Source organism: Mustelus asterias, chromosome 1 (genome assembly GCF_964213995.1).
Source record: "Mustelus asterias chromosome 1, sMusAst1.hap1.1, whole genome shotgun sequence".
Classification (NCBI taxonomy): Eukaryota; Metazoa; Chordata; class Chondrichthyes; order Carcharhiniformes; family Triakidae; genus Mustelus; species Mustelus asterias.
Genome location: NC_135801.1, coordinates 77,179,924 through 77,194,952, shown reverse-complemented (window position 1 = coordinate 77,194,952; position 15,029 = coordinate 77,179,924). Strand labels below are relative to the sequence as shown.

Below are 15,029 nucleotides of genomic sequence, written 5' to 3'. Positions count from 1 at the left end.
TGGACAGGCCATATCTTGGGTTTTAAGTTGTAAAAGGTTTAATCCATGACCATTCTGCTCATTTGTCAAATTGCATTTTGAAAATAAATTGCAGCATTTAACAAACATATTAACATTTCAACATGATAATATCACAGAGAGCACTTCTGGTGAAACAGACATTTTCAATTATACTGTTAAAATCATTTTGGTCATAAAGACATACTTTCTCAATGAGCTCAGTTCCACCCACAATATCTGCTCCATGTTTCTGAGCGACAGCAGCTTCTTCTGGACTCTGCAAGAAGAATAATACTTTAGAGACTGAGTGCAGCATACTAACAATTTGTTACTATGGGGAATTTCAGACACTTTGGCAGATACTGCCTTTAAAGTTATTTCGTAAGTGAAATAAATCTTATACTTCACAAGTGGCAAAAATCAATAGTGGAATAAACACAACGATTAAAGATGTACATATTTCACAGAACAGTTGGGACCAATTGCAGTGTTTTTTGGCAACCAAAAAATGACAAATTTCTCAAGCTCTGCACAGACATAACAAAATAAATCAGAGCTGGTACGTTCAAGTTCACTGCTTGGCAGCCTCCCATCCCTCATCCTTCACAAAACACAGTTATTCCAGATTCTGCAGATCAAACCTCCTCCCATATAAAAGTCCACACTCTCATCATCCCTGTCCCAGGCAGCAGTGTATCAGCCTCCCCGTATTTCTACATAATCTACAGGAAACAGGAAAATAATTTGCTTCCTCCTCAATAATAAGGCTTTGTTGAACCCAGCAGGAAAAATAAGTGGATATGTAATTCTTACCTCTGTGAATACCAGCACTTTGTTAACAGTTGTTGTTAAAGCATAAGGCAGGTGTACAATGCTGACAAATGGATCCACTTTTTTCTGGGATACAAGAAAAAGCACAAGTCAGAAACAAAGTGCAATTTACATTTGTATCCAAGTTATTTAACAAGGGGAGGTGCTTTCATTTGGCTTCGTTAAATTTTACCCTTTAAAGTTTCTTATATCACACACACGATGTAAACAGGTGCTAAAGAATGCATCTTAACCAAAAAGAATAACTTTAAATAAACAAGACCCCTTCCACCCCCCCTCACTCCCCATAGCCCATTCCTATCTCTTCTTGCAGCTAACTCATGAGTAGCTTTGACAGAGCCATGACAACAGTTAGTCTTCCCACTCTCTTAAACAGAGGTTGAGGAGGCCTGCCATAGAGAAAGAACATTGAAGAGAGGATCTTATTTATTTTTACAGTATATTTCTTAAAAAGTGCAAGGAAACTATTACTCTGGCTGAACCGATTTCAATTTTCCAGCATTAAAAAAATCTCTATCAGTAGGACAATTGACAAAGGGGGCACATACATAAAACACCAGTTGAGAGGAAGGGGGAAATCTATTTCACTCCATTCTTTTTTTTAAATTTAGCATTTTTGACATGCTGCTTGCGATCATCTAAGGAACAGCAGAATCAAAAAGAGATGACCCTGCACTAACAGATTTGATTTATTCAGTCAAACAGGGCTGCAAATTTGAACTGACATGGGAACTGATCTCGAGACAGCTAACCTGAGAATGCGCCATCGAATACATAAACATCAGGAGCTTTTTCAGGATATTTGGGCCTGACAGAATGGTCTGGGAAATGGAAGAAACTGATACTCAACTTCTTCCGAACTCAAGTATTCCAATGAGACAGACCTAACTGCTTAATCTACACATGGCACACAGAAAAACACAGAAACATTTGGAGAAACTTACTTATTTATCAAAAAGTTAATTTAAAAACAAATAATCTGGACGATTCTTTAAAATTCTAAATTTTTCTGTAACACTGAGCTTCTACTCAAGAACATAAAGCGCACCTTCTTTTCCAGCTTCATGTCAAGCTGCAGATCAATATAAACAGGTTGCCTGGGGTAAGTCAAGTCTAACTGCTGAAACTTCTTCAGCATGTCAACTGCTGTCTCAATATCGTGTACTTTCTTTGGGTAATACTGGATCCGGTAGACATCATCAACTGGCTCCCAAGCTGTCAGACCGTATGGTTTATGTCTGTTTAAATCTGTCTTTTTCTCAGTTTTAGGCTTCAGGTTTTCCTTCTTTGGGTCTTTCTGTTCTGTTTTGGAAGGTCTGTTATTTAAAACAAAATGGAAAATTATTCAACAGTTTCACATAGCAAATACAGAATATTGCACTGGACATAACTTGTTCTTTTTTGTTTAAATTCCACAAGTTAATCTGTCATCATAACTCCTGAATAAACAAATCAAAAATTATACTGTAAAGGAAACATTACATTAGTTATAGGAAGTTTATATTTTTCCAAAAGAATGACTTGTCAAATTACCTGACTTATTTTTTGTGTTTATAAAGAATCCAAATAATCTGCTGGGACTGCTTTGAGTTTTCTAATGTTACCACAGAACTTCCAGCCCCACTGACTCTTTTCTGACACTAGAGAATTAATTGGCCCTTGCTGCCATGAGACAGAGCTGTGCACGTCACTAGTCTCAGTCCAGGGATACTGCTTTCAAAATCATATTATTGTCAAAGTGCCTAATTAGGGACATCACTTCATGTGGCACGAATGTTGCACATGGCTAACAGCAAGATTTCTTCAAAGCATGACGGGAAAATAGCCAATCTCAAAAGCATCAGAACTATCAAATATCATAACCAAGTTGATGGACTATTCCATGTCATGAGCCTCAATTTTGTTAACCTTCCTTTTATGTGGTACTTTGTCACATGCTTTCTTCAAATCCATATAGATAATATCCACTGCATTCCCTTCATCAATCTTCTCCATTAGCTCATCAAAAAATTCAACTATATTAGTCAAACATGTTTTCCTAATACAATCTGTGCCAGCTCTCCTTAATTAATTGACCTGCTTCAAGTGCCTCTTTTTCCTCTGATTATTGCTTTTAAAACCTTACCCACCACTTTTGCTAAACTAACTAGCATGCAGTCACGAAGAATGCTCTTCCACTCTTTCTTGAACAAAGGTGTCAGATTTGCCTCCACTGTATCTAGGGAAGCCTCGAAGACTCTGGCACACCCTCCTGCTATCTTCACCTCCCATTTTGTTTAGCAACCTGGGATGCAAGCCATCCAGACCAGATAAATTATCCACTCCAGCATTGACAAGGTGCCTCTATCCCATCCACTGCCTCTACCATCTCTCCTGCCAATATTTTATCAGCATCCTCTTCCTGAGTAAACACAAATGCAAAGTACTCATAACATAATCCAGCCTTGCTCTGCAACTCTAAAAATATATTATCTTCTTTGACGCTATCTCACCTCCAGCCCACCTCTTAACTACCTGTTTAGTTTCACATGCTGGAAGATTATTTTTGGGTTATCTTTTATGTTAACTGCCATCTTATTTTCATATTCTCTCTTTGTCAATCGTATTTTCACTTCCCCTCTCAACTTATTGTGTTTGGCCTGCTTCTTGCTTGAAGAATTCAGCTGACATGCATCAGACAGCCTCTATTTTTGTTTCATGTTTTCCTTTTCCCTTCCCAATAGTTGGTAAAGAACACCTAGCCTCTACTTGGAATAGCTCTTATGTGAAGATCACCCATTCTGCTACAGTTTTTCTTGTCAAACATTTGTTCTATTTTACCCTCTTCTCGTCCATCTTACAATTTAGATGTTCTACTTTAGATTCCTTCTTATTCTTCCCCATTACTAGTCTAAAGCTCCTGATAGGACGATCATTCTTACCCAAGTGTTCCCCACAGACACTTGGCCCACTTCATTCCCCAGTACCAGATACAGCAATGTGCCCATCCTGGCTGGACCAAGAACATACTGGTCTCAAGAGCACATTTCAGAAATTCCTCCTTCTCTTTACCCTTTCCTCTAACATTATCCCGTTAATATTTGGGTAATTGAAATACACCAATATCACCACTCTAGAGATCTTGCAAATCTTTGTGATTTTCTTGCAGATCCTTCCTCTGTCTCCCTCTCACTATGTGGAGGCCTATTGAATATCCCCACGAGTGTGATCATATCCTTTATGTTTCTCAACTCTAACCAAATGGATCCTATCCTTGCCCTCTTAAGGGTATCCTCTTTTCCAACACTGCAATGATTTCCCTAATCTGTCCTGCCACCCCACGTCCCTTTTTCTTTTGTATCTTTTCTGAACACTTTGTATCCATGATTAAGCCCCCCAGTCCTCACTATTTTTAAGCCATGTTTCCATTATTGCAAATTCATAATATTCCCACATAGCTGTTTTCACTTGTGGCTCACCAACCTTATTTACCACTTTGTCTGGTTATAAACATGCATTGTAAACCTGTCTTTATATTCCTCATAGTCATAGAGTCATAAAGCACAGAAACAGGCCCTTTGGCCCACCATGTTTATGCTGACCATCAGATACCTTCTTAGTCTGGTCCTATCTAATATGATTTTATTACTTCCTTCTCCAGTACTATCCAACACGCTTAATCTTTTATGCAACTTATTCCTCTTTTTGATTTCTATCCGCTGGTGCTCTTACCCTGCCAATTTAGTTTATACTCTCCTCAACCACACGAGTGAACCTTACTGCAAAGACAATGCTCCCAGTCCTACTGAGGTGCAACTCATTTTGAATCAGTGCTTTTTGCTCTAAAACTGGTTCCAATGTCCCAAGAATCTGACCTTACTGATGGATGGCACTGGTAATAATCCACAGATTACTACCTTTGAGGTCCAGGCAGCTAAAAACAGATGGAGCACTGGAGGAATACAGAGAAAGCAGAAAAGAACTCAAACAGGGACTTAGAAGGACAAAAAGGGGTCACGAAATGTCCTTGGCAGACAGGATTAAGGAGAATCCTAAGGCATTTTATACATACGTTAGGAACAAGAGGGTTGTTAGGGAAAGAATCGGACCTCTCAGGGACAAAGGAGGGGAATTATGCTTAGAACCAAGGGAAGTAGATGAGATCCTAAACGAATACTTTGCATCGGTATTCACAAAGGAGAGGGACATGTTGACTGGTATTGTCTCAGAGAGATGTGTTGACCCGTTAGAAAAAATCTCAATTACAAGGGAGGAAGTGTTAGGTTTTTTAGGAAACGTTAAGACAGACAAATCCCCAGAGCCGGATGGCATCTATCCTAGACTCCTCAGGGAGGCGAGAGATGTAATTGCTGGGCCTCTAACAGAAATCTTTGTCTCTTCACTGGACACAGGTGAGGTCCCAGAGGATTGGAGGATAGCAAATGTGGTCCCGTTATTTAAGAAGGGTAGCAAGGATAACCCGGGTAATTATAGGCCCGTGAGCTTGACGTCCGTGGTAGGGAAGTTGTTGGAGAAGATTCTTAGAGATAAGATATATGCGCATTTAGAACTCAATAATCTCATTAGCGATAGACAGCACGGTTTTGTACGAGGGAGGTCAGGCCTCACAAATTTGGTTGAGTTTTTTAAGGAGGTGACAAAAACGATTGACGAGGGAAGGGCCGTGGATGTCGTCTATATGGATTTTAGTAAAGCGTTTGACAAGGTCCCTCATGGCAGGCTGGTGCAAAAGGTTAAATCTCACGGGATAAAAGGTGAGCTAGCTAGATGGGTGGAGAACTGGCTTAGCCATAGAAGACAGAGGGTAGCAGTGGAGGGGTCTTTTTCCAGTTGGAGGTCTGTGACTAGTGGTGTTCCGCAGGGCTCTGTACTGGGACCTCTCCTGTTTGTGATATATATAAATGATTTGGAGGAAGATGTAACTTGTGTGATCAGTAAGTTTGCGGACGACCCGAAGATTGCTGGAGTTGCGGATAGTGATGAACATTGTCAGAGAATACAGCAGGATATAGATAGGCTGGAACATTGGGCGGAGAAATGGCAGATGGAATTTAATCCAGATAAATGCGAAGTGATGCATTTCGGTAGATCTAATGTAAGGGGGAGCTATACAATAAATGGCAGAACCATCAGGAGTATAGACGCACAGAGGGACCTGGGTGTGCAAGTCCACAGATCCTTAAAGGTGGCAGCACAGGCGGAGAGGGTGGTGAAGAAGGCATATGGCATGCTTGCCTTTATTGGACGTGGCAGAGAATATAAAAGTTGGCATATGATGTTGCGGCTGTATAGAACGATGGTTAGGCCACATTTGGAATACTGCGTCCAGTTCTGGTCGCCACACTACCAGAAGGACGTGGAGGCTTTGCAGAGAGTACAGAGAAGGTTTACCAGGATGTTGCCTGGTATGGAGGGTCTTAGCTATGAGGAGAGATTGGGTAAACTGGGGTTGTTCTCCCTGGAAAGACGGAGGATGAGGGGCGACCTAATAGAGGTGTATAAAATTATGAAGGGCATAGATAGGGTGAACAGTGGGAAGCTTTTTCCCAAGTCGGAGGTGACGAACACAAGGGGTCACGGGTTCAAGGTGAGGGGGGCAAGGTTCAACACAGATGTCAGGGGGACGTATTTTACACAGAAGGTAGTGGAGGCCTGGAATACACTGCCAAGCAAAGTGATTGAGGCAAAGTGATTGATTAACCCGTCTTAACACTGGGATCGTTTAAGACTTATCTAGATAACCACATGAACAGACTGGGAATAGAGGGATACAAAAGAATGGTCTAGTGGGCACATGAGTGGCGCAGGCTTGGAGGGCCGAAGGGCCTGTTCCTGTGCTGTATTGTTTTTTGTCCTACTTTTTAATTTCCTCCCTAGATCCTTAAAGTATGACCTTAGGACCTCAATGTCTGCCCTCTCTATGTCACTGGAGCTGACATCGGCTGACGTCGGTGGTGGTGGAGGCAAACTCGTTGGGGTCTTTTAAGAGACTTCTGGATGAGTACATGGGATTTAATGGGATTGAGGGCTATAGATAGGCCTAGAGGTGGGGATGTGATCGGCGCAACTTGTGGGCCGAAGGGCCTGTTTGTGCTGTGGCTTTCTATGTTCTATGTATGTTCTATGTACCACCAACTTCTGGCTCACCCCCTTCCGCTGCAGAATATTCTGCAACCTCTTTGTGATGTCCTTTCCCTTGACACCAGGGAGGCAGCATTCCATGAGGAACTCATGGTGATGGTTACAGAAACAGCTAATATCTCAATTATGGAATGTCTTTTAATAACTGCATTTTTACAGACTGCTGCTGCCCTCCACACATGCCCCTTCAACCACTTACACCCTTGCATCACTCCCAGTTATCCCCAGGGATAAGTACTAGTTTGAGAGTGACACATATCCCAAGAATCCTGCACTTCCTGGCCACCCATCGACTATCCTGAACTCCCACTGTGTGAAGGGTGACCATCTCCTGGAATATCCAATACAGGAAACCCTCAGCCCATCTGATGCTCCAGAGTGACTCCAGTGCTGCTCAAGCTCAGAAGTCCTGAGCTCAAACTCAAGCAGCTGGAGATGCTTCCTACATACTCCAAGACACATGAAGTATCCTGAAGTTCCAACATGGTGCAGAAATTGCAGGCCACAGATCTCAGCTGCCCATCCATGATCTAAACAGAAATCTTTTCCCTCTTTTAGAATCTAGTTGGTACCATATTTAAACTAAATGTATCCATATAATTGACCTCCCTCATCCCTGGAACCATTCTCACCCTTTTTTCTGCACCCTCTCGAAAGCCTTCACATCCTTTCCAAAGTGTGATGCCCAGAATTGGACAAAATACTTCAACTGAGGTGGAAGCAGTGTTTTAGAGAGACTTTCCATAACTACTTTGTCTTTTGTAGTCTATGTTCTATTTTAACCACTTGCTCAACCTGCCCTGCCATCTTCAATGATTTGTGCATGTATATCCCCATGTGTCTGCTCCTGTACCACTTTTAATAAATATTAATAAAACTCTCATGTAGAATAATAATTTATAGTGCATACATTAAAAAATAATAATTTATATTCATCCTACACAATATCAAATAAAGTTTAAGAAATCATACTTCACAGCAGCAAAATGCCTGACCGGAAGGTGTTTCTTCAATATGGCGGACATGCCAGTAATATTTTGATCACCCATTAATATGTGCTTATGGCATCCAGCAAACACTGAAATATAAGAAAAAAATATGAAAATTGTCCAAAATATTATGTTTAGCACTCATACATTGAAGATTCTTTCGGTGGTAAAGTGAACAAAAATAGAAAGAACATTTTAGATTTCTTCATTCATATTTAAATAAACTCTTGAAAGCAAAATAATTTCTAATTTGCTGTAAATAAAATTATTTTTCTAAGATATACCAACCTTTGTCCAAAGTTCAGACCTGGCAATTGTCACTGTGTAAAAATACATTGCTTGAGAAACACATTTTGAAGCAAATGCATCTATTTAACAACACAAAAAATATTGTGCCTGTCACACATTCTGATTAACTCAAGTTTCTTAGTGACCAAACTGTCCAACTACAGCATTGGCAGAACTGTGTAAAAATATACAGTTTGAATAATGTGGCTTTAGTGAAGCTGTTTTCACATGTGAGCAAATGGAGAACAAGTCCAGAACAGAGCTATAAAAATAAGACAGCCATTAACAAATAATTGAAGAAGAATGTCTTTACACAAGGAAATTCCTTATGGGCAGCATGGTGGCACAGTTGTTAGCACTGCTGTCTCTCAGCGCCAGGGACCCAGGTTTGATTCCAGTCTTTGGTGACTATCTGTGTGGAGTTTGTAGGTTTACCTGGTGTATGCGTGGGTTTCCTCCCGGTGCTCTGGTTTCCTACCACAATGCAGATTAGGTGGATCGGCCATGCTAAATTGCCCCTTAGTGTCCCAAGATATGTAAGTCAGGGGGATTAGCGGGGGGGGGGGGCAAATATATGGGGCTACGGTGATAGGGCAGGGGATGGGTCTGGGTAAGATGCTCTGTCAGAGAGTCAGTGCAGACTCGATGGGCCACCTGATCTCCTGCACTGTAGACATTCTATGAGTTGAACCTGCTGCCAAAGGAGTGGCTGAACAGATAGTAATGGTGTATAAGGAGTTAACATCCTGTTCCCCCATTACCCCCTGTGCTTACTGACCTGACGGACATTGGTTCCCGATTCAGCAATAATTTTAAATTCTCATCCTTGGTTCTCAAACCCCTCCATGGCTTCATCCCTCCCTATCTCTGTTTTCTCCTCTAGCCTCTCAACCTTTGAGATATCTGCACTGCACTAATTCTGGCCTCTTGTGCATTCCTGATTTTATGTGTTTCATCGTCAATGATTGTGACTTTAGTTGCTGAGGTCCTAAGCTCTGGAAGCCCTTCCTGAACCTCTCCACTTTGCTTTCCTCTTGTAAAACACTGCTTAAAACCGACTGCTTTGTCTTAATATTTCCTTAAGTAACTCAGTGTTGTTGAATAATACTCCTGTGAAGTGCCTTCGGAGTTGTGATTACGTCAAAGGTATGTAATTATATGTTGCTATTCATAGAATCATACAGTGCAGAAGGAGCCCACCGAGTCTGCACTGACCACAATCTCACCCACGCCCTATCCTCATAACCCCGTGTATTTACTCTAGCTAATCCTCCTGACTCTAAGTGGCAATTTATCACGGCCAATCCACTTAACCTGCACATCTTTGGACTGTGGGAGGAAACTGGAGCACCCGGAGGAAACCCACGCAGGCACGGGGAGAATGTGCAAACTCCACACAGACAATGACCCAAGCTGGGAATCGAACCCGGGTCCCTGACACTGTGACCGTGTGAGGCAGCAGTGCCACCATGCTGCCCATATAAAGTCACCATATAGGCTGCTCTCTACTTTGTGGATGAGAGCTGACTGGTGATGATTGAACCTGCGGATTGCCACACCTCAGGTGAGGAGCATGGTTGAGAAGACAGGCCTTCATGAATAACCTCAGCTGATATGGGAATTGAACCCTCGCTGTTCGTATCCTTCTGCATCATGAACCAGCCGTCCAGCCAACTGAGCTAAACCAATTCCCCTGTAGTGGGATGTGGAGACAGAGTGGGAATAGGTGATTAAGGTAGGAGTAGACCCATATAGTGTACAAACACCAGAATAGACTAGGTGAGCTGACTGGCCTGCTTCCAAATCCGTCTATCAAGTAAAAGTCTTACATCCAAAATATTGTGTCTGTGTTTGGTGGGTTCTTAGATGCAAAGTATTTTAGTTTACTCCAATTTCCTAACAATCAACACTTAAATCAGAAAGTAAAATTTCCAAACTCATTTCAGTTGTCAATTTGCATCTTTTCTTCTTTTGATCAGCCAAGAATTCAATCAGTCTACAGACCAAACTCGACAGAAGCCCCCATAGATGGAGAAGTTGGACGCATACCCAAGGATGCTTGTTCTTGGCATGGGGCTAATATTAACAAGGCCACATTTATTGTTCATCACAAGATGGCTTGAGACGGCCTTCAAATAAGAACTGAGTGGCTGACGAGACTTTAGAGGGCATTAGGAATCAACCAAATACTATGGGACTGGAATCATATGTGGTCTCAGAGCAGGCAGGAATGAAAAATTTCATTCTCTGAAATATAAAATGAATCAATTGGGATTTCACAACAAGCTGGCAGTTATCATTGTCATTTTCCTGGTTGCTGTTCACAAATGACTAGATTTATTGAAGTTAGTTCAGTTTGTCATGGTGGATTGATGATCTCTGGATTGCAAGTCCAGTAACATTACTCTTACATATCCAAGATGAAGTTAGGAAAGTTTAAGTCTGGGGATCTGCTAGTGTTTAGTTTCACAGAATTTGGCAGCACATGGAGGCCATTCAACCAACTGCAACTTTGGCAGCTCTTTAAAGGAACTATCCAATTAGTTCTGTCATGCCCTTTCCATTACACTGCATTTTTTCCCTCAGGTATTGATGACACACTCATTGTCCCTGCCCATTGGGTTGATAACACACTCTTCCCCCTCTCCACTGGGATGATACCACGAACACTCTCTCCCTTCCCTCCCCTAGGATAACACACACACACACTCACTCTCTCTCCCCTTTCCCTCCCGTGGGCTGATAACACACACACACTCTCTCCCTTCCCTCCCACAGGATTATAACATCTGAACTCTCTCCCTATCTTCCTCCGGGATGATAACACACTCACAGTGAGGATGACCTCACTGGGCCTGGAGGTCTGGAGTGCTTATACTTCAATGCAAGGAGCGTAGCAGGTAAGACAGACGAACTTAGTGTCTTAATGCTCACGAGGAATTTGGATGTGGTTGCGGTGACAGAGACTTGGTTGAAAGAGGGACAGGACTGGCAGCTGAATATTCCGGGGTACAAGTGTTTTAGGCGAGACAGAGGAGGGGCCAAAAGAGGTGGGGGAGTAGCAGTATTAGTTGGAGAGCATATTACAGCGGTGCAGAGGGAGGACAATTCAGAGGGGTCGTGTAACGAGTCACTCTGGGTGGAGCTTAGAAACAGGAAGGGCGCAGTCACGATGTTGGGGGTATACTACAGGCCCCCCAACAGCGCAAGGGAAGTGGAAGAACGGATATGTCAGGAGATACTGGATAGGTGCAGGAAAAATAGGGTTGTTGTCGTGGGAGACTTCAATTTCCCTGGTATAGACTGGAAATCGCTGAGAGCTGGGACTCTGAATGGGGAGGAATTTGTAAAATGCGTACAGGAGGGTTCTTTGGAACAATATGTAGATAGCCCGACTAGAGAGGGGGCTATACTGGACCTAGTACTGGGGAATGAGCCCGGTCAGGTCTTCAAAGTTTCGGTAGGGGAACATGTAGCAAATAGTGACCACAATTCTGCTAGCTTTAGGATAGTGATGGAAAAGGATGAGTGGTGTCCCAAGGGTAAGGTGTTGGATTGGGGGAAGGCTAACTTTAGTGGGATTAGGCAGAAATTGGCAGCTCTTGATTGGGAGAGGCTGTTTGAGGGTAAATCCACATCTGGCATGTGGGAGTCTTTTAAGGAACAGTTGTTAGGGCTGCAGGACAGGCATGGGCCTGTAAAAAAGGATAGGAAGGGTAGGATTCGAGAACCGTGGATAACCAGGGAAATTGAGGGACTGGTCAAAAAGAAAAGAGAGGCGTATGTTAGGTCCAGGCAGCTAAAAACGGAGGGAGCTCTGGAGGAGTACAAAGAAAGTAGGAAAGAACTCAAACGGGGAATTAGAAGGGCAAAAAGGGGTCACGAAATGTCCTTGGCAGACAGGATTAAGGAGAATCCCAAGGCATTTTATTCATACGTTAGGAACAAAAGGGTTGTCAGGGAAAAAATCGGACCTCTCGGGGACAAAAGTGGGGAATTATACTTGGAAAGAAGTAGGGGAGATCCTAAATGAATACTTTGCATCGGTATTCACAAAGGAGAGGGATGTGTTGACTGGGAGTGTCTCGGAGGGGAGTGTTGAACCGTTGGAGAAAATCTCCATTACAAGGGAGGAAGTGTTAGGTTTGTTAGAGAATATAAAGACTGACAAATCCCCAGGGCCTGATGGAATCTATCCAAGGCTGCTCAGGGAGACGAGAGATGAAATCGCTGGGCCTCTGACGCAAATCTTTGTCTCGTCACTGGACGCAGGTGAGGTCCCAGAGGATAGCTAATGTGGTCCCGTTATTTAAGAAGGGTAGGAAGGATAACCCGGGTAATTATAGGCCGGTGAGCTTGACGTCCGTGGTGGGGAAGTTGTTGGAGAAGATTCTTAGAGATAGGATGTATGCGCATTTAGAAAGGAATAAACTCATTAACGATAGTCAGCATGGTTTTGTGAGAGGGAGGTCATGCCTCACTAACCTGGTGGAGTTTTTTTGAAGTAGTGACCAGAATGGTTGACGAGGGAAGGGCCGTGGATGTCGTCTATATGGACTTTAGTAAAGCGTTTGACAAAGTCCCTCATGGTAGGCTGGTGAAAAAGGTTGGATCTCATGGGATAAAGGGGGAGGTGGCTAGATGGGTGGAGAACTGGCTTGGTCACAGAAGACAGAGGGTGGTAGTGGAAGGGTCTTTTTCCGGCTGGAGGCCTGTGACTAGTGGTGTTCCGCAGGGCTCTGTATTGGGACCTCTGCTGTTTGTGATTTATATAAACGATCTGGAAGAAGGTGTAACTGGGGTGATCAGTAAGTTTGCGGACGACACAAAATTGGCAGGACTTGCAGATAGTGAGGAGCATTGTCAGAAGCTACAGAAGGATATAGATAGGCTGGAAATTTGGGCAAAGAAATGGCAGATGGAGTTCAATCCTGATAAATGCGAAGTGATGCATTTTGGTAGAAATAATGTAGGGAGGAGCTATACGATAAATGGCAGAACCATAAAGGGTGTAGATACGCAGAGGAACCTGGGTGTGCAAGTCCACAGATCCTTGAAGGTGACGTCACAGATGGAGAAGGTGGTGAAGAAGGCATATGGCATGCTTGCCTTTATAGGACGGGGCATAGAGTATAAAAGTTGGGGTCTGATGTTGCAGATGTATAGAACGTTGGTTCGGACGCATTTGGAATACTGCATCCAGTTCTGGTCGCCACACTACCAGAAGGACGTGGAGGCTTTGGAGAGAGTACAGAGGAGGTTTACCAGGATGTTGCCTGGTATGGAGGGGCTTAGTTATGAGGAGAGATTGGGTAAACTGGGGTTGTTCTCCCTGGAAAGACGGAGGATGAGGGGAGACTTAATAGAGGAGTATAAAATTATGAAAGGCATAGATAGGGTGAACGGTGGGAAGCTTTTCCCCAGGTCGGTGGTGACGTTCACGAGGGGTCATAGGTTCAAGGTGAAGGGGGGGAGGTTTAACACAGATATCAGAAGGACATATTTTACACAGAGGGTGGTGGGGGCCTGGAATGCGCTGCCAGACAAGGTGGTGGAGGCGGACACACTGGGAACGTTAAGACTTATCTAGATAGCCATATGAACGGAGTGGGAATGGAGGGATACAAAAGAATGGTCTAGTTTGGACCAGGGAGCGGCACGGGCTTGGAGGGCCAAAGGGCCTGTTTCTGTGGTGTATTGTTCTTTGTTCTCTCTCCTCTGCCCTGGGATGATAACGCACTCACTCTCTCCGCTGCCCTGGGATGATAACACACTCACTCCGCTCCCGTGGGATGATAACACACACACACTTTCTCTCTCTCTCCCTTCCCTCCTGCAGGATGATAACATCTGAACTCTCTCCCGATCTTCCTCTGGGATGACAACGCACTCACTCTCTCCTCTCCCCTGTGATGATAACACTCACACTCTCTCTCCCCCTGCCCCAAATGATAACACAATCTTTCCCTCTCCTCCCCCCAGAATAATAACACACTTTCTACCACTCCTCATAGAATCAGCATTGCTGCCTCAACAGCACCAGGGACCCAGATTCAATTTCAGTCGCAGGTCACTGTTTGTGTGGAGTTTGCACGTTCTCCCTCTGTGCGGGTTAGGTGGATTGGCCGTGCTAAATTGCCCCTTCGCGTCGGGGGGGGGGGGGTAAATGCATGGGGTTATGGAGATAGGACCTGGGGTGGGATTGTTGGGGGTGCAGACTAGATGGGCGGAATGGCCTCCTTCTGCACCGTAGGGATTCTATGATGCTAGTGAATCGTCTCTGCACCCCCTCCAGAGGTAACATCTGCACTCTTTCCCTCCCCTCCCCAGAAATGAGGACATCTTCTCTGTTCCCCCCTTCAGTGAATTATGGGATTGTTCATTGAGCGAACAAAGGGGCAAATGACGTCACTCACTAACCTCGAGCCGCCGCCGTTGCCATGCTGCTAGTTCCCGAGTGTTCCGTTCATTCACCGTGTCCCCCGCTCTGCAGACTCCCGAACATCAGTTCCGATCAGAACAGTGCTTTCGAACAGGTTCCCAACAGACCGTGAATATTTCACACTCTTTATCTGGTCGCAAAAATCAACCCTGACTATTTATCAGACTGAATTAGAGAATTCAAACTAGACATGGTGGACTCACTTCCAGTGTGGCTGGAAAGCATGTGAAACATTAAATTATTTTGTTCAAAACGTCGAGGGAAATCTCACTTTGTTTTCAGTTCCAGAAACAATTCCAGACAACTGATCTGCTCGCAACATTGCTACCATCACAGAT

General features: G+C 43.6%; 1 protein-coding gene across 2 annotated transcripts in view; it reads right to left on the bottom strand.

The window, feature by feature from the left end:
- The window catches only part of mrpl1 (mitochondrial ribosomal protein L1), a 43,501-nt gene extending 28,472 nt beyond the window's left edge, over positions 1-15,029 (bottom strand). The window contains exons 1-6 of one of the 2 annotated variants that reach the window (XM_078213832.1): positions 14,670-14,726; positions 8,250-8,281; positions 7,945-8,050; positions 1,880-2,147; positions 814-897; positions 206-277 (exon numbers count right to left, since the gene is read on the bottom strand). In XM_078213832.1, the coding sequence (XP_078069958.1) occupies positions 206-277; positions 814-897; positions 1,880-2,147; positions 7,945-8,021 (501 nt within the window). In that variant the 5' untranslated portion in view covers positions 8,022-8,050; positions 8,250-8,281; positions 14,670-14,726. Of the gene's footprint in view, positions 1-205; positions 278-813; positions 898-1,879; positions 2,148-7,944; positions 8,051-8,249; positions 8,282-14,669 lie in introns of both variants that reach the window. The other variant, XM_078213831.1, reaches the window with a different exon arrangement.